General features: G+C 39.9%; 2 protein-coding genes across 3 annotated transcripts in view; both read left to right on the forward strand.

Annotated features, from left to right (window-relative positions):
* The window catches only part of LOC135199298 (uncharacterized), a 367793-nt gene extending 352806 nt beyond the window's left edge, over positions 1-14987 (forward strand). For both annotated transcript variants that reach the window (XM_064227208.1, XM_064227209.1), the window contains exon 2: positions 14229-14987. In XM_064227208.1, coding sequence (XP_064083278.1) covers positions 14229-14972 — 744 coding nt within the window. In that variant the 3' untranslated portion in view covers positions 14973-14987. The remainder of the gene's footprint in view (positions 1-14228) is intronic.
* A 1474-nt stretch (positions 14988-16461) lies between these two features.
* Positions 16462-18024, forward strand: LOC135199177 (uncharacterized). Its single transcript, XM_064227065.1, has 2 exons — positions 16462-16588; positions 17410-18024. The coding sequence occupies exons 1-2, from the start codon at positions 16475-16477 to the stop codon at positions 17974-17976; spliced, it is 681 nt and encodes a 226-aa protein (XP_064083135.1). The 5' UTR covers positions 16462-16474; the 3' UTR covers positions 17977-18024.
* Positions 18025-22500: the final 4476 nt, after the last annotated feature.

Below are 22500 nucleotides of genomic sequence, written 5' to 3' on the forward strand. Positions count from 1 at the left end.
GTAGCGATTGTAAACAAAACAACGCCTTGATCCGTGAACTCCCAGCATCCCCCAAGGCGCGTGATACAAAATTTTTCGGCTGGTAGGCCTATAAGTATTTTCCGCGAATTTTTAAAAAAAACTTTTTTGAGCCGACGTATGATACGTCCAATCGGAATACGGAGACATTTTGACTCGACTTTTAATACGTCCAATCGGCGTAAGAGGGTTAATATCTATCTATCTATGATATCTTCATTGGAGGCCTGGAATTGCTTTCTTCTCCCCCTTATAGCCTTGGAATGATGAGACAGATGTTGTTGTTCCAGAAGACGTTCCAGAAGGATTTGAAAGAAGAAGAAGGAGTGAGAAATAAAGAGGCAGATTTCCAAGTTGATCTGTTGGGCACCGTTTTGTGACCTCCCCAAAACCCCTTCCCCCCTCCCCACCTCAGCCCTCAAGCATTTTTGAATAGAACAGCATTTGATATAAAGAAATAATATGACGTTTGTTCTTTATTTATTTCTATTAGAATAAGTCCCTTTCGACAGTTCTTTTTATTTATTTAATTATTTAATTGTTTATTTTTATTATTTGTTGATCTTGGCCTCAACTTTGTCAACTCCTACGCGGTTTATATTTATACAGACAGACATCTATTTATCAATTTATTTGTTTACTTATTTGTACATGTGCGCGCGGGTGTGTGTGTGTGTGCGTAAGGAACCACCCACGAGGATTATAGGAAGGATTAGGAATTAGGATCTGCAGAAAGAAAGCAAAGTCCTTCAGCCAGATTCGACAATATAACCTTCGGAAATAAAGGCGAGAATTCTCAGACACCCCCCTCTCTCTCTCTCTCTCTCTCTCATTTTGAATTTTCTACATCCTTTCGGTTTTGTGTCACATTCCGCAACATGGGTATCCATACCCAACCCCCTATCACCCCACCCGCTCATAGAAAGTCTCTGACAATGCGATGACTCACTTTTTTTTCTTTTGTTTCAATCATTGACAATTTTTGTGGTCCCTGAATGAGGTACGTGTGTGTATGTATGTATGTATACTGAGAGAGAGAGAGAGAGAGAGAGAGAGAGAGAGAGAGAGAAAGCTGAATAAAGGGTTACAGGTTTCTGCTATATACATGTTCACGGTCTGGTCATCTTTTTTCCTGAGACCTTAACCAGTTTAATTCGTTGCTTTTTTATTGTAAACAGAATAACAACATAAAGAGTATTAGCCATATATATATATATATATATATATATATATATATATATATATATATATATATATATATATGTATATATATATTTATATATTCTTACGTTTTGGGGACGGCCTTGTGATCCCAAATAAGTAAATGAAGGATATTAGAGGGAAAAAATGGAAATAGAGGGCTTCTGACTTACCTTAGATAACTAATAAAAGAATTGATTTGGTTATTTTTACTCTAGAAGGTTGCCATTGAAAACCAGCTAATTAATTTACATTTATTTACAAGAGGCCATTGAATGGCCTGGGATAAGGCAAGGCAACTTGGCCGGACGTGGACCACTCCTATCTCTCACAAGAGGAGAGCTGGCCAAAATCAAATTTACTTCAATGCTGGTTTTCAAAATTGATCATAGGTATCTTGCGTTGGGGAAGCACTTGCAAGTGAGGAGACATGACACGTGACTCAGCAAAAATCTGGAAAAGTTCCCAGATTAGACACAAGATAAAATTAGGACTTCTTGCACTATATTTCAGCTACAAGGGCAGTCACTTTTATTTGAAACACACTGGGGAGGAACTCTAGTGTTTAAATGAAATATTCAATGAAGACTTAATCTTGAACAGGTCACAGGGGTAACACGTGCCCTGATGATGACAAATGAATTTCAGTAGAGAAGTGATATAAGGGAAATTTGAAGTGGAAATAGCAAGATTCGTCTTGGAGGAATAGAGCTGGTTGGATTTTGCACTTTCGAGACGTACCTTTGATCCTTAGAGGCTTGAACATGTGTCGTGACGTATGAAGTGGGGCTCCAACCAGCATGGACCAGACAAAGGCGGACTTCCAGTCAGAGAGTGGACACGTCTGTCCTACAGGAGCAACTAGCATGGACTGAGAGCAGATCAGGGTAGATTTGAATGGCCTGGGTTTCACACACAGCCTCCGGCATTGTCTGAAAGATGTGAAAACACAACCAGCGAATTTGGGGGAAAAGAGGTCTTAGGCTAGCAATCCCTGAAGCCCACATCAAAGACTATATAACCCTGTGACCTGCCTTTCTTACTCTATAGCTCTAGGCCTAAGTTAATGGCTTATTTTCTCTCCCCCGCTGGAAATGGAAATGCCGATCTCTGGCCTTCTTTGTGTTTCCCGCCTAAAGTCAGTTGATGTTAGGGGAAAAATGGGTGCTCTTCTAGAACTAAATAAAAATGAATGATACTTTGAAGGCGAGGGGGTCAATAAACATAATAGCTCCCCCTATTAAGAAGGCATTCACTCCCTTTCGGGCGTGAAGGCCTCGGCTAAATAAGTTGATCGCCTCGACTAAACAGTTCTCCTACTCTAACTGAGCTTTTAGAGCAGCGATACAGCTAACTACAATCGTCTACTTAATTTATAGGTGGAAATGCTAATTGTACTAACTTACAGAATTAATGTAGTCTAGCCTAAGTGAGAACTATTGGTCGTCTGTGACGACAGTCTACTCTACCCCTATGTAAGGTTACTTTGAAAATTCTACTTGCTACTACCCTAATGCCCTGGTACTACATTATTAGCCTAACCTACTCATTACAATTAATTAGAGACGCAATCATTCCAGAGTGTGGTACGCACAGCAGAGGTTTATCGACCTGAATTGTTAAAATACATAAGATGAGGTAATGATGCGTGAGGGTGATGAGTGATTAGTAAAGTACCAGGATGGAAATATAATGAGGTAATTATGACATTTATGTGAGGGTTAGTGACACAAGTTCTAGGGGGTTAGAAAGTTAGTCTACTGGCAGAGATCAGGCTGGCTACCTTCTCTGGGTAGGTGCCAGGATCACTCTGCTAATTAATGTGATACTGTACCTAGGGCACAGGTGCCAAGGAGAGCATGTGGCTCTTTGTCGTAGAGGTGGGACCTACTGCAGGGGAGGCCCTCACTTCGGCTGCTGCGACAGCCGCCGTAAGGTGAAGACTCCCGGCTGACTCTTGGTCGGGCAGTTCCTGGTCGTCCAGAGAAGGTGTAATGGTGAGGTCTGCCAGAGGTTCATTCTCGGCCGACAGAGGTGATGTTGAAGAAGAAGCGTCTAGGGATCGAGAGTGGCAATGGGCTGTTTTAAGCACCCTGCTTGTTGTAGGATCTCCTGTAGGAGGATCCTTGATTAGGTTAGGCGCCGGCACTAGCTCAGGGCCAGGGGTAGAGGTCAAGGTTTGTTGTGGCTCTATGTCCAGGCTGGACAGAGCTTGGCACTGCTCAGTGCTGCCAAGTGGCATTGGCAGAGAGTTGACATCAGGCGTACCTGGGACGGGTATTGGAGGTGCAATACCTCTCAGTGTGCCCATGGTGATGGGAGACAGTGGTTCTGGTCTCTGGTGGAAGGCTAAGCCTTGTGGAGAATTGACAGTGTCCATGGCTGGTAGCTTACTAGGGCACCTAGGCCAATTTGTGGAGTGCCCTATTACATTGCAGGTTTTGCAACGGGACTGTGAATGATCAATCTCCCTCCTTGGTGACGGGGGGAGACTGTTGGTGGCCGTACTTCCGGGAGGAAGTAGGATTTTGATGGCTCCTTGCTTTGGAGTAATTTATCGTGGGGTTAGGACCCCTAGGTTTTTTAAAAGGAGAAGGTGACTTCAAGTCTTGCCCTAGGAGGAGGTCATAACCTCCTGGAATGTAGCTTGTAACTGCAAGAGTACATACCTTTGTAAAGTGAGGTCTGGTGACCCTCAGTTGAACAGTGGGAAGGATCAGTTTAGTTTGATTGATGCCTTCAATCGTAATCAGTTGACGTCTATCAACGTTAGCCCTTGGGGGATTTGATCTTCCCGTATCAGGGAGATTTGAGCACCAGAGTCGTCAAATGCTCTGACGTGGCTTGGCGGATAATGGCTTTGGAGGGGTGTGACAGTGATAGGGCCCTTAGCTGGGGGGCCTAGCGAAGATGAATTGGTAACTGCCATTGTGATGGCTGGAATATTGTGATTAGCACACCCTCCGTAATTTGCAGACATGTGACCCTTGCAGCCAGAGTCCCAGCGGTTCTTGTTCCAGAACTTCTTCCATGGCACTGGATGATAAGGCTGAGATGACACCACAGGTTGCGAATCTGTGGAGTCACCAAGGCTTGCAGTGTGCTCTGGCACAGGTGAAGAGTCCTCTCTGGAATTGAGCTGTGGGAAGGTTAAGGAATCCTCCTCTGAGTCATTCTTGGGAACAAGTTCGAGGTTGACTGGTGAGCTCACCTCTTCCGAGAGGGAGGAGGCAGGCGGTGAAGCTGCAAGAGGCTGGTAGGATGCGGAAGGAACTTCTGGCGCTGACACTGGATCAGGACCAGGCTTATAACTGGAAATGATGTCAGTGACATCTGAGGCCCTAGCCTCTGAGTCTAAAACTGAGGTTTGGTTATTGGACATGGTCCAGTGGTTCTGGTAGTGGGAACTGCGTCCAGGGGAGATACGGCTTTAGGGGATCTCGGGCCAATATCACCTGATAAATGTCATGGAATTTGTCCACTATGCCCAGGCAGCACAATGATTAGAGATACTTAAACCTAAATCTGCTACAGAACCAAACAAGTTAAGTACGGCAAATACAAATGGGTTACGTCTTTCTACACTGGTGTGTGGAACGGTCCGCATAAGGAGGTCGCGTGCTAAGCATTCTGTTTCAGCCGTCTTATTCTGCAAATCAAAGGACATTAACTCAGTGATACTCATGGTATGAGTAAATGGGTGTTCGTCGCTTGAGGGAAAGTAGGTTATTTGCAGTTGATTCAAGGATTCAGCAAAGTGAAATAATTCGGATTTCAAAATGATGACATCATTTTCTGGTAGGAAAATAGCTTGCATATCAACTGCTAGTATAATGTTACTAGACGTAATGAAAAGATCTTTAATTCTTTCAATGATTGAGCCATGATTAAATTGGATATTTTTGGATTTGGAACCAGTCCCACACGAGAAAAATGCCTGAAAAACAGTACCAATAAAAACAAGACAAGCTGCATGTTGGAGCCTGCAAATAGCCAGTTATTTGTAATTATTCATGTTTTTAAATACCCATCACATGGAATAAAAATGGTATACAGATAAAAATGTTTTATAATATGATATATATTTTCACACAGGTTTTATATATACGAGGTTATCATACAAGTCTTATATATATTTCTCTCTTTTTTCCCATACAACACTTAAAAGATTAAGCTCTCACATGAGCTATTGGGACGGTCCGAATGTCAGTAGGTTTGTCTACACTCTGAACTTTCAGCCTATTTGCCATTAGCAGTTCGAGGATGATAAATGGTCCTTCGAATTTAGGCGTTAGTTTATAGTAAAGACCTTTGCGTACATATACTTGTATATATATTAGATCACCTACTGCATATGGCAGTTTTATCGTGATTATTTTTCATGATTATTTGAGCTTCTTCTAGATTCTTACAAAGCATATTAAACCTGCTTACACTCGCATTCATGATATCTTTTAAAGGATCTGATACATGGTTTGTAGGTGTAAGAATGTGACAAGGTGTCCTAGTGGGTGTGCCTTAAAGTGCTTCATGTGGTGACATTTTGATAGAATTTTGGTAACTATGGTTAAGAGTGCTTGAGACAGTGGGGTCCATACCCATGAGTGTGACCCATGGGATATTTAACACCTTTTGATTCACCCATTCTGCTAACCCATTTGATTCAGGATGATAAATCATGGTATTGATTTTCTCTATGCCTAGGAATTCGCACAGGGAGTTAAGAAATTGATTATTGAGTTCTCCACAAGAGTCTGAGATTATCGTGTGTGGAATTCCATGTTTACAAATATAACATTCTTTAGAATTTTCTTGCACATTCAATAGCAGTTTTGTTCTTTAAAGGTATAAGAGGTGATGATTCCCTCTGTCAGACTCGTAAAATCCTGTTTATAAATCCAAGTGTACCCGATCAAAAGGTTTGTTTGGCATGGGGTAGGTTCCAAGGCTAACAGGGTCTTAGTGTGCCCTTTGTTTTCGTGGCAAGTGTGACAACTGTTTATATGTTTCCTCATATCTGTAATCATTGTAGACCAGTAGAATAGTGATTTAGCTTTTTGTGACATGATAGAGAACCCAGGATGACCGTGTAAGAGATTGGAATGCAACCAATTTAGGACAGTCGGTATAAGAGAGACTGGTAATACTACCTGGTCGTTAGTCGACTGCAGTGTACTTCGGGTTTTCCTAGCCACGGATCTACACAGAATATTATCCTTGATTATGTAACTTTGTTGTGAATATTTTACACATTCTTTTTCTTTAAGATTTCCGTTCAAGGCATCTATTATTTTACTTAACTGAGGGTTTTTCCTTTGTTCAGTCTGTACCAGTTTGGTGCTCCAACCCATGCCTTCAATGTTCGTGATGGTTTGGAGTAATGAATTTTCTTGTTTGAACGCTATTTTAACAGTTTCTATGGGTGTTTCAGTATCTTCTAATTCAGCTAATGGTTCAGAACATGTTGGTGCGGGGTTGCGAGTTAATGCATCAGCGATGACATCTGCTTTCCCAGGTAAATATCCTATCTTTGCACGAAAGTCCTGAATGATCATATGACATCGAGTTCTTTTAGGGCTGTGATTAAAGCCTTTGAAGAAGTCGGTGAGGGGCTTATGGTCAGTAAGGACCTCAACAGGATAGCCATAGATTATGAACTTGAAATACACTAACGAATTAATGATAGCTAGCACTTCCTTGTCTATCACTGCATATTTACTTTCAGAGGGCTTCAGTTTATGTGAATAAAAAGCTATTGGGAAAAGCTGTTTATCATATCGCTGAAGTAGTACCCCTCCCATGCCCTGATCTGAGGCGTCAGTTGCGATAAAGAATTCCCTACTGAAATCAGAAATTTTAAGCAAGGCAAGCTGCTCAATTTTTCTGTTGAAATATCGAACGGCTCCTGGCGCTTTTCTGTCCATATAAAATCTGCACCTTTCTTCATAAAATCAGTTAAAGGAGCTGCAATTAGTTGGTAGAAGCGGCCATAATGTCCCTAACACCCCTGAAACTGTTGTACGCCTTTAACGTTAGTAAGTACCAGAAAGTTATGGATAGCTGACACCTTATCATGAACCACTTTAAGACCTTGACGAGATACCAGAAAGCCTAAATAGACTAGTTCTGGTTTGAAGAACTCGTACTTTAAAATTTTTACTCTTAAATTATGTTGTCTTAATCTCTGGAGAACCAGTTCAAGTTCATCCAAGTGCTCTTCTAAAGTATTAGAAAAAATTACAAGATTGTCCATATAGGCGTGAAGAGTTACACCTAGCAAGTCACCAAACACTATATTAATCATTCTGGTGAAGGATATTGGGGCGCAACGTAAGCCAGAAGGCATACACAAAAATTCATAATGTCCCCTGGATGTGCTAAAAGCAGTGTAAGGTGTGCTTTCTTTATCTAAGGGTATCTTTCGTTCCTACCTAACAAGGATAAGATATCGTCGGTACATGACACCGGAAAACGATTAGGAATCGTTTCCTCGTTTAAGCGACGGAAGTCTGCGCAAATTCACCAAGACTGATCTTTTTTGGGCGCAACAATTAAAGGAAAGTTATAAGGGCTATTTGATTTTTTAATAACTCCTTCTTATAGCATTTTATCTACTTCTTCATTGATTTCATTCTGAAGTTTCACAGGGAGACGGTACGAGGGTTCGTAAATAACTTTATTCTTCTCCTTTAATTGTATGTGGTGTTCAATTACATCTGTTTTTCCTAGAGATCCCTCGCTAGTGAAAAAACATCATGATATTTGGACAAGAGTTTGAAAAATTTCCGTCTGATCCCATTATCTTGGATATCTCCGTTGACTTTGCTTTTGATTGACTGTAAGAAGAATTCGTCGACAGTAGGTTGAGTGGGGCTAATTTTAGCGACGGTAAGAATGCGGTACTTATACGCTTCGATATCTAGGATATGTTGATTTTGTTTTATTACTAAATCGGTATTCAAGTGGTTACAGACTTCAATATTGACCTGATGCTGACAGTCAACAATGTACAACACTTGTGTTACGAAAAGTCCGTTAATTCTCAGCGTGTCTGGAAGGATTAAGATTTCTGATCCTGGCAAAGTTTTCCTAACACTCACTGAGAGATACAAGGGAACATTCGGTTCGAGAGACTGCGTGTAGGTTGCCAGTGTGGGTTTACGAGAATTATGTTCGGTGGCTTGGATGATATCATTGTTCAAGAGACAGATAATTGGTTCCTCAATATTCGTTACTGTTTGATTGCCTGTCTCCTTTTGGTGCAAAATGGATTTTAATGTGTTTGATGATCTATAGAATTTCCCTTTGATAAACATGCCATTCTTTGCAGGAGCTAGAACAATGTTTTGATTCAAAAGATGATGATATGGACGACTCAACATTATTCTCCCCCCCTCCGCTGGAGTTATTTATGTGGTACTTGATTTGCTTTGGGCACTTGGAAAATTTGACTGGTTTCGATTGTTTTGGGCAGACGGATTAGGAATTGCGTTCCCGAAAGGCGATTTACTTGTTTCTGATTCTGTGCTACATTGCCCTATTTCTTCTTATAATTGTTTGGATGTTTCTTCTTATTATCATTACCAACGTTCTGTGCATTTTTAGCGTTACCCTGTGAATGGTTGCGTGCATTACAACGAGCATATGCATGATGTGTGGTATTGTGAATGGAGCAAAAACGCGTGCGGCAGTCGTTCATCATATGCCCTGTTCTCTTACATTAGAACGAGTGATCCCGACCGTGTTATCGCTAACTACATTTACTTGCTGTGGTTTATTTTCATTTTTTGAGAAGGCTTCAAACAAGGAAAGGGTCTAAATCTGCACATTTAGATATATGTTTCTTGACTTGTTTGTATATGTCCAATTCTGTACTGTCAGGCATTAGTTGTTTTAAGGGGCAAGAGCCCGTGCTGGCATGAGGTAACTTTATTCTACAACACAAATTTGATTTTTCATATAAATAAATTTCCATTAAAATAGGACAAGTGAAGAGTTGAGCGAAATATATTTTTCCGTTTCTGAAAATGAAAAATAATTTGTGCAGAAGACGTAATAAGCAAAATATGACAACTCATGAGCGGAATGGGGAATTTCACTCATCTTACGAGAATTCTTCTATAACAAGTTTGCAACTTTTGCTTCTGACAACATAGCTGATATGAAGGTCAAATATATGAGCCTGACAAAATCTTTTGCGGTTATTTTGGTACCACTGACCCAACTTGACTGATTAAATTGATCCTTGTATTCACCCAGACGGTCTGCAATCAGTGTCGCCCGGTTAACTAAGCTAAGATTAGTCATGGAGATAATTTTGTGTATGTTTCTCAAAGGTAACACTTCATCCAGCACTTCCTCACTACCATATACTGAGCGTAACTTAACTTTAAATTCCTCCCATGATTTTGCTTCTTGAAAGGAAATTCCCCTAAGGTATGACCCAGCATCCCCCTTAGCAAAAATGAAGCTTTTAGCTTCCTGAAGCTGTAGGGAAGGCAGTGATAGACACTTTACTTTCAAATGAGGATCTACTGATGAGATCCATGATTCAACCTCCTGAGTTGAAAATCCATTAACATGTCCTTGGGAAGGTACGATGGCGGATCTCATGTTAACTAAAGTTACAATAGGATTACTGGATGAAGTTGCTGCAGATGCCCCCAAAGAGGCGGCAGTAGCCATTTTTACGCTTGTTTTCTGACAATCAGTATGCCTATTAGCAACCCTATCAAAGTATATGTATGAATAAACATATCCATTACATAAACACATATGCTATGTAAAAGCACAATGAGGGAACAGAAATAGCATGGTTACATAATAAATGATGATAATGTATGCTCATAAGACAGAGTAAAAATATTTCAGTAATATCTCTGCAAAAGAAGGGTTGGCAAAAATGACAAAGATAAATTCCTGCAAGAAAGGGGATTATTAGAAAATACTGCTTTAACTAATCCAGGAACAGCGATCTGTTGACCTACACAACGAATGGATAAAACAGGTTAACTTAGCTTCGTTATAATGCGTATCTCCTGTTTTGTTGAATGGCGTCATCTGATCAAATGTTGGGATGTCCTTGGCCCGGGTGATAGTGAAGTCGCTATGACACAGATTCCTGTGAGTGTCAGATGTGTTTGTTTGTAGAACAGATGTCTGCTAAGTCTTGAAGCGTGTATCTCGTTTCTTTCGTCTTTGTTTTTGTATTTCCCAAACTCGTAGATTGTTGCCATTATGTGGAGCTGCTGCCACCAAGCTGTGGAGGACTAGACCCACTTATGTTTAAGTGTCAGAAACAGTCCTCAGTTTATTACTATATGATTCGCAAAAGAGCGAATAGCTGGTGGTTGGAGACTTAGTAATCTCTCTCTCTCTCTCTCTCTCTCTCTCTCTCTCTCTCTCTCCCTCGGCAGGCAAGTAAGATAGAGACTTCTCTGAAGTGTTATTACATCTTGAGATAGACTTTTCAGAAGAGCGTTGTTCTAAGAGAGTCAGAGGAGGAAGAAGAAGTGCACAGTACATTTGAATGTACATCAGACATTTGTGATTGGTGGGGAGATCTGTACACTATAGTATTAGAATTACTTTCCTCCCTCTGCTGTTTATATTGTTACCAATCACTTCTTGCATGGTTATAATTTTACACTCTGTTGGAGTGAGGTGGTCCCTATCATATAACATAACGCCTCCACCTTTTTTTATTGAGTCTCTCTTTTTTGAACAATTTATATCCAGCTATCTGGTACTCTCCTACGAAGTCTATTGTTGCCTCTTATATCCATGTTTCTGTGATAACTATTATGTCTAATTCCTCACTTGTTACCAATGCTTTGAAGAGATCTACTTTGTTTCGAATTATTGAGCATTAAACTGCTTCACTCTGAGGGACTTTTCTATCTTCTCTTTTGTCCTCAGTGGTTTTATTAGTTTCCCTTACTGTCACTGTTGCCTGCAGTGCTACTACCAACCAGATTCTGGGTGCTTTCTGACTTCTTCCCTTGAATGTTCAGTTCATTAAGGTGTTTCATGAGGTTTTCTTTGAGAAGGTTTCCTATTAGTTTTCCTCCTTCGAAATTCAAGTGAGTTCCATCTCTTTTATATACTTCCCTATTCCCTATAAATTTGTCCCAAAAGTTTACAAACCTAACACCTTTTTCTTGGCATATTAGCTCCTGTCTGTTGTTGATTCCAATTGCCTTGCTTAGGGAGTAGTGGCTTACATTGGTTCTGGGCAGAAGTCCTTTAAGAATGCCGTTATCAGTTTCCTCACGGATGTTCTCTATAACATTCGTCAGGTTGGCTACAAGACCTTCTGTCTGGCAAATTCTTCCATCCCTGCACTATGATTACACTTTTTTTATTATTTACCTTCATTGTTTGTCACTATATTCTTCATTCCTACACCTGGGTAAGAATTACCTATCCTCTTACTTCTATTTTTGGCCACAAAATTTAACCCCTAATCTTTGATGAAATAAATGAGAGAGAGAGTGGGATGGCAAGGTGGTAGAAAGGCGGTTTGAACGGAAGTAAAGTAGAAGGTTTAAGAAGACTCTAGTTGCCATGAGAGTTTGGTACTTGTTAGACAGTTAGCTTTCACTTGCTGCCCTCTTCTTGACGGTTTGAGAAAGAAAGGTCGATGTCACGGTTCACCAGATGACCTCCAGTCCTGACTCAGAGAGAGAGAGAGAGAGAGAGAGAGAGAGAGAGAGAGAGAGAGTATGCACTGACCTCACACACACACACACACACAGAAGATGCAGGAGCAAAGGTCCTTATCACAGGAGTCACGTGACCTGGTCAAGGTGCACATCTGATGATGTGGAATCCCCAGTGGTGAGGAGGAGATAAGGGACAAGGTCTCAAGTGGCTAATAAGAACACAAACCCAACAAGTGTAGGTGTCACGAGGAGTGCGGAGAGTCCCAGGATGGGGCCACATGGTCAGCAGGAAGTCCTTGTGGTTCCAAGAGAATAGGGAGAGGGAATGAAACCACTCAGTGATGGGATGGGGAAGTGGAAAGATTAGGGAAGAAGAAAGAGGCAAGAGAGAATGGAAGATCGTGTACAGGAATGCAGGAGGATGGATCAGGTGGTCAAGAAGAGAGAGAGAGAGAGAGAGAGAGAGATGGTGCAGGAGATTTTAGGGAGAACAAGAAGTGAATCAACAAGGAGGTCAGAGCAGAGAGGAAGGTAAAAGAGCAAATGGAGTCTTCATAAAAGAGGAGGAGGGACAAATGCTGTCTGAGGGGAAAGAAGTCCTGTGCTGAGGGAGTGATCATTCTGAAGATCTGTTGACTGAGGGAGACAGAAGAGGGACAGAGTCTAATGATAATACAAGAAGAGTGTGAGGGTTTGAGGTCATCTGGAGAATGCTTGTGGAAGTGGCTGTTGAGGATGTAAGGAGGGAAATCAAGAGGCTGAAGACTGGAAAGGCACTAGAAGTTGATGGGGTTACAAATGAGATGCCGTGTCAGAGTGGTGAAAGGCTAATTTGGTAGCTGACCATGACATGTAAGGTATGTCTGGAGAAGGGAAAGGTCCAAGAAGAATGCTTGCAGCATTGTGATGTGATTTTTACCACAAGCGTCTCTGCTGGCACAAAGCTCAAGGGGGAGGGGGAAGGAAGGTCCTCCCTCTCTTGTGTGAATAAAGATGGTGAAAATTTTAGGGAAAACAGAGGAATAAGTTTAGGATGTGTGATGTGGTGGATTTGTGGGTGTTTTGATATTCTGTGGAAGGAGGGGGTGTTCCTCCTTCACTTCAAGGGAACACTGGCTGAAAATGTACCTGTAGGAAAAAGAGAGTAGAGAAGAAAGAGATGTAGAAGACAGATAAGCACTTAGTCACTCATCAGAAGACTTTCCCTTGATTCTAATCCTGCCAGTGAAGAGAACAATGAGGAAGGGAGAGAATGCAAAGGAAGCATCGACATACAAGGGCTATCATGTAAGTAGGGACACGTAAGGACAATATGTTTTAATCACTGGGATGAAGAAATGATAATACAGTTATTACTGAACATAAGTACTGAATTCATCTGACCAAGAGACCCTGTCTGCTGAGTATTGCAGACAAACCCAAGACCTTTCTCTTTGGTACCAAAATCACCACCAATTACTGAAGCCCAAAATACCATTATGTGTCAGGTTCAAAGTCTTAGCACAACTGTGTATATTCCATGTCGAAATTGTGTCTCCTAGATCTTTCTTCTCAAAGTTTGTTATGTAATTACATTTGTTCCTGCACCTATCACATCATAATTCCAGCTGGTTTTAGTGGAACCACTATGTTGGGAATTGGGAAAAGCCTTCGACCCGGTTGTTTCCACAGTTTTTATGTGATTTTGACGGATTTGACCTTCGCTTTCGACCCGGTTGTTTCCACCAGTAATGAAGGACCTCAACAGGAGGGAGCCATTTCTGTTGGGTAGCAGCTCAGTAGATGTGAAGCCACCAACTCACTCCTGCTGAAGCATGGCACCTTAGGTTCTTTCAGGTTAGGCTACTGTGCCTCACTGAGTTTCACAGTGGTTGCCCACTGTGGTGGCGTGTAATGGTTTGATATAAAGGGTGCTGTAATGTAATGGTTTAGTCAGACTTTTTTTGTCAGAAATGGTAGTCAAATTCCTCAAAATCACACCAGGCATTAAAAAATGCCTAATTTTCCAGAGGCACTTCTAGCAATGGGAAATGTGATAAGAAGTCTGAAGGGTAAATGAATAAAGTTATATGGAAAAAGCAACATGCTCTTGTGTGAATTGTTGGGATTCCAAAAGATTTTGACTGCATTCTCTTGTCATCGTTCTCACCACCGACTTACGTCTGATGTTGCACTTTAGATAACACTCTGTTTAGGCAAACAATTTCCAATCCTGTGGGTCGTCAGACCTTTGAGTGCTTCATACCAGGGATAGTTGTAGGGGTCTTCTTTTTTCAAGGGATTATCTTTTGAAAGATCACACCTGGATCAGGAAGGGTAACCATTTTTTTTTTCTTTCCTTGCCAGGCATCCAGTCCCCTGGAGTGCGACATCTGCTGTAATGTGTTCAGTGAAGATCACTGCCCGAGACTTCTCCTCTGTTCACATACAGTATGTGGACGTTGTATTGATGAGCTCATCTCAGTCCAAAAGAAAGAATGTCCTGTGTGCAGGACACTCTTCGTAGCCGAGTCGGCGGAGGATGTGGTGATTAACAGAAACCTCCTTGATGCTGCAAAGCAACTTGCATCCAATCATCAAGAATCAAATTCTTCGACCAGTGCTCCAAAGATAAAATCTATTCTGGAGTTTACTGAGGATGTCATCAGAAGAGACATCATTGACCTCCAGGCAACAGAGGCAGAGATCAGGAGCCGCATTAGAGGTTACACCAAGATGAAAGAGGCCATCCTTAAGAGCAACAAAGGAATTGCTAGACATATACAGGTGATGAAAGAGATGCAGCTCTCCAATGAAAAGACTTTGGGCACAATTAAACAAAACATCAAACTGATGAACACTCGGCTGGATTCCATGCTTCAAGAGAAAGTCAAACTCTGCGATGTCAAGGCCCAGCTGAGAGCAGCCCCAAACTTTGCTTCAGCAGGAGCTACCATAGGTGAAGCAGGAGAAATTCTTCAAGGGGCTGAACAGAGAGTGAACGAAATTAAGCAACTTCTTCAGGAGAATGATAAACGAAGAGACGACATGAGGCAGGTGAGTTCTCTCCCTCTTATGACTGGTTCCTTCTTATCTAACCTGTACTCATGAAAGGATCACTCATCTTATGGCTTCAGATATCTAGATTCCGAATATTCCCAAATCAACCATCAGTGAAGTCCGTCCTTATCAATAAGTGATTTGTAATAACACTTTGTATGTTATTTAATAATTAAAAAGCTTTTCAATTCAGGGGATCCTTCTTAGCCTCAGTGATATCAATATTTTTCAGCCCTTTTTGGTTAGCCCATTAATCAGAGTAATCTCCTGTAATCTCTTTGTCTGATTGCAAAGAAATCTTCATAATCTGTCTTCACTGATTTGTCTTTCAGGACTCCCTCCAGAAGGTCAAAGGGACTTTTACCAGAAGGCCATGAAGGATCTGGGAAAAAATGAATTGAAGGAATTAGAAGGAGTCATCTGTCGTTGTTAAAAGTTACGGTAAGTTAAGAGAGTCTTTTTGTTTTTTTTCTTAACATAAAAAAAAGCTGAAAAAAATTGTCCGGCGAGAAAACATCATACTCAACAGACTCAAGCTAAATGTAACCTAAGGAAATGATAAAGTTCTTAAAACGTGTTTTCAAACAATCCATCACTTTACAAAAAAGCCTCGTTCCTAAGAAGTTAGCATTCTAGACTCTCCCACAAATGACAAGAAGAAAAAGTGCAAGTTCCCCTTTCCCAACTTGGTATGAGGATGCGTTCTGGGTCTTCTTGGTGCCCCTTGGTGGCGGGGACTTGACCATTTCTGTGTTGTGTGTTTGAGTGATGCTCCCCAACATTTCTGGAATCTTCCTTCAGAGATCTTGAGTTTTCTTTGCCCTATTACCCACTCCTTTAAAAATTCACCATTCCCAGTTCCTTGGAAGTTATCGTTCTGCTCACTAATTCCACTTTTTGAAAGTTTGAGGAGTGATTCATTCGGCTATTTTCTTTTCCTCTTAGTTCAAGTATGATTCCTGATTTTGCCAGAAATCAGAGGCAAGTGACTGGAAAATTCGAAAACCCTCGCAGGTTTTGTGACCCATTCAAGAGAACTGTGCCCCAAGATTCATAGTCAGGACACAGATGGACTTCCCCTTCATCCCGATAATGATTGTTGATACAGAAACACAGAGAATTGACAAAATTTCACCCCTGGGAATGCTCAGTGACCAGAATGTATATAATCAGATGGGTAGAAAGGAATAAGACTTATCTTCTGCTGTTAGGCGGGTTTCTCTGGAGAGTAGGATTATATTACTTTAAATGGGTTTGTATTTTGAAAAACATGTCTTTGGTTGTACAAAAAAAACGGTCTATTTTTATTACAAATAAAAAACAACAAAAAAGCTTTAACAAAATGCACGCAACCCTTACAGTTAATTAACCTTGAAACAAAATCAAAGCTGAAATATCTTTTCATTTGAAACAAAATCACTTCTGAACCTGGAATTAGATTATGAGAATTTCAATCCAAGGTTCCTTTCCTGCAGGATGGACTGACCTCCGAAAGTCCTCACTGGTCCCTGAACCGAGGGGAGGGGATGCCCAGGAGAGAGATCTTTGCTGTGATGACCTTCGAAGGGATTTTGAGGATGGCCCCAGTCAAGATTGAGCCCAACAATCAAGTCTCCTTCACTCATCTGGAAGAAGGCGTTCTCCCACCAAGATGCTTTGTCATAGAGGTAAGCTTTTATTCCTATGAGGATATGAGTAGGAATAATTTCTGTCTCTCATAATTCTTTAGCTCACTATTGTGTTAGGAATTTCTTCATTTGAAATGAACACAACTAATAAGGAAAAGAGAAGATTCTGCTGCAACTTGGGGTTTAGAATGTGCAGGGAGGAGGAGGAGGAGGAGGAGGAGGAGGAGGAGGAGGAGGAGAGGAGGAGGAGAAAGAGGAGGATGAGAAAGAGGAGGAGGGGGAAGAGGAGGAGGAGAAGGAGTAGGAGGATGTGGGGCAGAGGGAAAGGGAGGAATATAACAACAGTTGATCTGTTTCAGGAGAGAAAAAGCAGAATGCTTTGAAGGAACTGAGAGAGAGAGAGAGAGAGAGAGAGAGAAATGTCTGTGTTTTTATATGCTTCTTCAGTCATGGGGAGAGAATGGAAGAGGGTGAATGAATGATTTCAAGACGGACAGACAGACAGATAGACTTGAGTGGTGCAGTGTTTGTCAAGGTTCAGTTGCATTACTGATGAACCTTTGGTGTATGAGGTTAATAGAGAGCTAATGATAACAATATTGTGGAAGCGTCCTGCACACGGGTTTCATCCACACTTGACATTTTTATTTTTTACTTTTCTTTGGCATTTGGATTTTAAATTAACTTTTTCTTATACTTTAAATAATTATACTTAAAATAATCTTATTATTATTATTATTATTATTATTATTATTATTATTATTATTATTATTCTAATGTCTAAAATAATCTAAGTAACATTTATTATTATTAATATTATTACTATATAACGAATATTTTCCTCCTTTCTCCCTCGACAGCTGGAGTCCTTGATACCAGGTGGGGGGTCTCCTTCCCCTCCTCTTTCTCCTCCCCTTCCACGGGGGTTCCTGGATCTGGCATATGGACCCACCCCCCTCGGGAGGGTCATCATCAGCGTCACTATTGATGGCCTTTTGGGCCGCAACTTCCTGCTCATGTGTGCAGGGGGGATGGGGGCCGCCTCTTATGACCACTCTAGGGTCTCTGGTGTAGGGAATAAGGGTGGGGCAGGGGAATTTATGTTGATGGGACATTATGTGTCCCATGGAGGAGGAGGAGGAGGAGGCCCAACATCAACCCGAGCAGTGTTGCCATCGAGGGAGGAGGATTGGGAGAGGGAGAGTAGGACCTATGAAGAGACGCCATGGAAGGCGGGAGATGTCAGGGGAAACATCTCATATGAAGAAGCTTCAGAGTTCTATATCGTCACCAGAGATGATCCCAGTAGGAGATACAGTGATTGCTTCGGGATGGTGGAGGAAGGACTCAACGTCCTGAAATCCGCCATCTCGAAGTATGAAGACTTTGAACAGGTCAAAGTGGCCAACTGTGGTCTCATCCTGTGATGTCTTTCCCTCCAGATGAAGAAGAAGAAGAAGAAGAAGAAAGAAGAAGATAGAAAACTTTGGATGTGTTCTTGAGGAGTCTGGTGAAGGCAACAGAAAACGGATGCTAAATAAAAAAAAAAATAATAATAAAAAAAAAAAAAGACATCTTGTGAGAAATCTGGCCTGCGCCTAATATTGAAGCGCTTCCGGTTGCTCGCTTGACGTCACTTTGGATAAAAGCATCGAAGAAGAAGAACAACAATAAGAAGAACAAGAACAAGAACAAGAACATCCAACATCACGACCATTCAGTCAGCCATTCACCCTACGATAGAGAGAGAGAGAGAGAGATGGAGGGGGTGAAGGATAACTACTTATATGTATAATGATGATGATAAAAAAAAGAAACTTATGAACTGTTACCTCTCATTCATATTTCATAATTCTAACCAAACTATAAACTTAACCTGAACTCATTCAGAAATAGATATAATTACTAATAACTAAAGTACGGTTTGTATTTGATTTTGCCAAAGTCTTCGTCGACCTGGGAAAAGAAAATGTGCAATCCTTCCTTGTAGATTAGGATGTAAAAAATGACGTCATCAAAGGTTGAAAAATCTTCTCCTTTAGTGATCATTAATACACATTTATTGATATAACAAAATGTAAAGGTCTATACTTATTTAATGGAGTTTCTTATTCTCTAGCTGTGCATTATACACACACACACACACACACACACACACACACACACACACACACACATATATATTATATATATATATATATATATATATATATATATATATAATATATATATATATGTGTGTGTGTGTGTGTGTGTGTGTGTGTGTGTATATAATATATATATATATATATATATATATATATAATATATATATATATATATTATATATATATGTATGTGTGTGTGTGTGTATACATACTGAACACTGAAGTACCTGATACAATGTCATTGTTCCTTATGACAACAGTAGGCCTCGTATCGAAAACAAATTCGTTGTATCCTCTTTCTCAGTTGCACAGCGTATACAGGTTTGATTGTATCGCCGTTTTCTATATTTTACTACATGATGAAAAACAAATCTATGGTATGCATATATATATATATATCTTCTCTTAAAATTAATTTTTATGCTTGATATATATTTATGAATTAAGAAGATGCTATTTGTGATTATTTAATGTAATTTCTTCAGTCAAATGTATCTTTAATACTAAATATTTGGATCACAACTTTCATCTCTGATTTCATCTTTCAAATTAGGTTACCAATAGTGATAGTAGCTGCTGTTTCCTTCAGTTTGTTTATGATATTTTCTGTTTATATCTCTTATTTGCAAAATGGATCGCTGGGTAATTCGAAAAGTGGACGTCAAAGAAACTTCAGATATAAATCAAGAGACCGAAGAAATGGATAATAGATAATGTAGTTACAACACCGCGTCAGTCAGTCAGATATGAAAAGGAGTGTTTTTGAACCAAGCAGTAGCAACGGTCAACCATCACAGCCAAAACGGCGAAAGCATCAAGATGATATTATTCAGTATGGTTTTGTATGCCATGACGTTCACCATCCTCAGTGTGTTATATGTTTGGAAGTGTTGGCTAATGAAAGCTTAAAGCCAGCAAAACTGAAAAGACACCTGCAGTGCAAGCACCAGTCATTCACAAATAAACCAATAGATTTTTTTTCCGAAGCAAGAAAATGGAGTTACAAGGACGAAAGCAAGTGATAACAAAAAATGTTGCACTGCCTGTCAAAGCTCAAATGGCATCATATGAGGTTGCATATCTTATTGCTCAGAGAAAAAAGCCACACACAATAGGGGAAGAGCTTATCAAACCTGCTGGAGAAAAGATGGCTTGCGAACTTGAATCCATACCCCTGTCAAACAATACGGTTGGTGGGCGAATTCATGAGATTGCAAGTGACATACTAATTCAGTTGATGGAGAGAGTTAAGAATGTAAATTATGCTTTACAATTAGATGAATCAACCGACATTTCTAGTTCTTCTCAATTACTTGCATTTATAAGATATAGCTTCCATGGAAAATTGAATGAAGATATGTTGTTTTGCCTTGCGCTTGAAGGAAAGTGTACAGATGATATTTTCATGGCATTAGATAAAAAACTTCATGAGCTTGGACTTTCTTGGGATCGGTGTGTAGGTATATGCACAGATGGAGCCGGGACAATGTTAGGTCAAAAGAAAGGACTAAAAGGAAAGGTACATAATGTGGCTCCTCATATACGATTTACTCACAGTATTTTTCTTCGAGAAGCTCTCGCTTGCAAAGCCATTGTTCCCGAACTTAAAACTGTTTTTGATAAAGCTGTCAAAATCGTCAACTACATAAAATCCCGCCCTTTGAATGCCAGGTTATTTGCTTCACTGTGCAAAGACATGGGCTCAGACCATGAAGCATTGTTGCTTCACACAGAAATCAGGTGGCTCTCCAGGGGAAAAGTTTTCACACGGCTGTATCAGCTGAGAGATGAGGTCCTCCTATTCCTTCAGGAATCAGGCTCTGAATTTAGTGTATTCATGACTGATAGTAACTGGTTAGGAAAGCTAGTGTATTTATCATGCATTTTTGATAAACTTAAAGAGTTAAATTTTTCCATACAAGGCCCAAACACTAATATTTTGTCATTGTTCGTCAAGATAAATGCATTCTCAAAGAAGCTTCAGCGATGGATTTCACGAGCTGAAGAGGGTAACATTGAAATGTTTCCTGAACTTGAAGAGTTTGGAGAGTAAAATGAGTAATGTCTGGATAATTTGAAAGCAATATTAGTTAATCATCTTCGAAAACTTCTTAATCACTTCAAGAAATACTTTTTAGAAGAGTCAGATCTAGAACAGTATGATTGGATACGAATGCCATTCACTGCTCCTGGAAATCATTTATCATCTGACCTCGAGGAAGCACTGCTTGAATTATCTTCTGATAGAACCTTACGACTCAAGTTTGGGTCAACAACATTGAATGAGTTTTGGATATCAGTATCGGAGGAATATCCTGGTTTATCAAAGGCAGCACTGAATATCTTAACGCCGTTTGGATCGACTTATCTCTGTGAAACTACCTTCTCTGCATTAACGAATATTAAGAATAAATACCGACCTCGATTGAATGTAGAAGATGATCTGCGAGTTGCAGTCTCCGATATCACCCCAAGATTTGAGATGTTATGTTCAAAGAAACAAGCCAATTCATCCCATTAAATTAAACAAGGTTAGATTGTATTGTACTTTAAAACTGTTTTAAAACAAAGCAAACAAACAATCACTCTATCTCTCTCTCACACTTATGTACTCAACACACAAATATCCTTTTTGTGTTTGTGCATAACACACACACACACATATATACATATATATGTATGTATGGATGGTATTTATATAGTTTGTATGTGTTCAGGTTATATACGTACTTATTTTGTTTTATATGCAGTTATAAAAGCAAGATGTATATATAAGTAAAATCTATATCCCACTGAGGAAAATACTTTTTGCCTGGAGGGGTCGCAAAATGTTTGAAGTAAGTTTTATGGGTCACCAAGTAAAATGGTTTGGGAACCCCGGACTTAATGAACGCTCCCCACTTACGCTTGATCTATCTGATTTTGCAAATTAATGAAATCGCTCGCTTTTGCTTTCACGTTCACTTATCAGAATGAGAGAGAGAGAGAGAGAGAGAGAGAAAGAGAGAGAGAGGGCGTGGCTGGGAGATGCATTTTTATCCACGGTTGCTGATATTGACGTCATTAATTTACGGCGCATTAGTTTGATTAAGTAATGAAAGGTTATAAACGAGATTTATCTGCAAACTTGATCCCCTGTAGCTTCTTTAAATAGAGCATTACTGTGATGAGGGCAGCCATTGGAAGCCCAGCATTCATGTATGTATACATACATATGTATGTTGGTATGTATGTACGTATATAATCTTAGTACTATTGTGCGCAGGTTCGAATCCAACCAGGGAACTGTTTGTGCATTAAACATATAAATTTATATATATATATATATATATATATATATATATATATATATATATATATATATATATATATATATATATATATATATATATATATATATATAAATATATATAATATAATCAATGTGTATGTGTGCGTGTGTTAAAAGTGCGTATGCCTTTATCAACGCACATATGAATAAAATAACGGAACGTAATCAGACACGGAAACGTTCTTCATAAGCATGTGCGTATGCTGGTTCGATATGCGTTTTTAATGCTACATGAGGCGTTAGTGGATATAGTTTGTCATGACCAACAAATTAAGTCGTCACACAAAACACACACACACACATATATATAAAATTATATATATATATATATATATATATATATATATATATATATATATATATATATATATATATATATATATATATAATACGCCGTACATTCCTTCAACGTTCTCGATAAAATCATCGACGGAATTCATCAATCTACTGCAAGACACCACACCAGACGAAGA

The sequence above is a fragment of the Macrobrachium nipponense genome, chromosome 25 (genome assembly GCF_015104395.2).
Source record: "Macrobrachium nipponense isolate FS-2020 chromosome 25, ASM1510439v2, whole genome shotgun sequence".
In the NCBI taxonomy this organism is placed as follows: Eukaryota; Metazoa; Arthropoda; class Malacostraca; order Decapoda; family Palaemonidae; genus Macrobrachium; species Macrobrachium nipponense.

Excerpts from the sequence above, each read along its gene's own strand:
- LOC135199177 (XM_064227065.1), top strand. The coding sequence starts at position 16,475 with ATGACCTTCGAAGGGATTTTGAGGATGGCCCCAGTCAAGATTGAGCCC. Across the intron at positions 16,589-17,409 it reads CAAGATGCTTTGTCATAGAG|CTGGAGTCCTTGATACCAGG; the intron begins GTAAGCTTTTAT and ends CTCCCTCGACAG.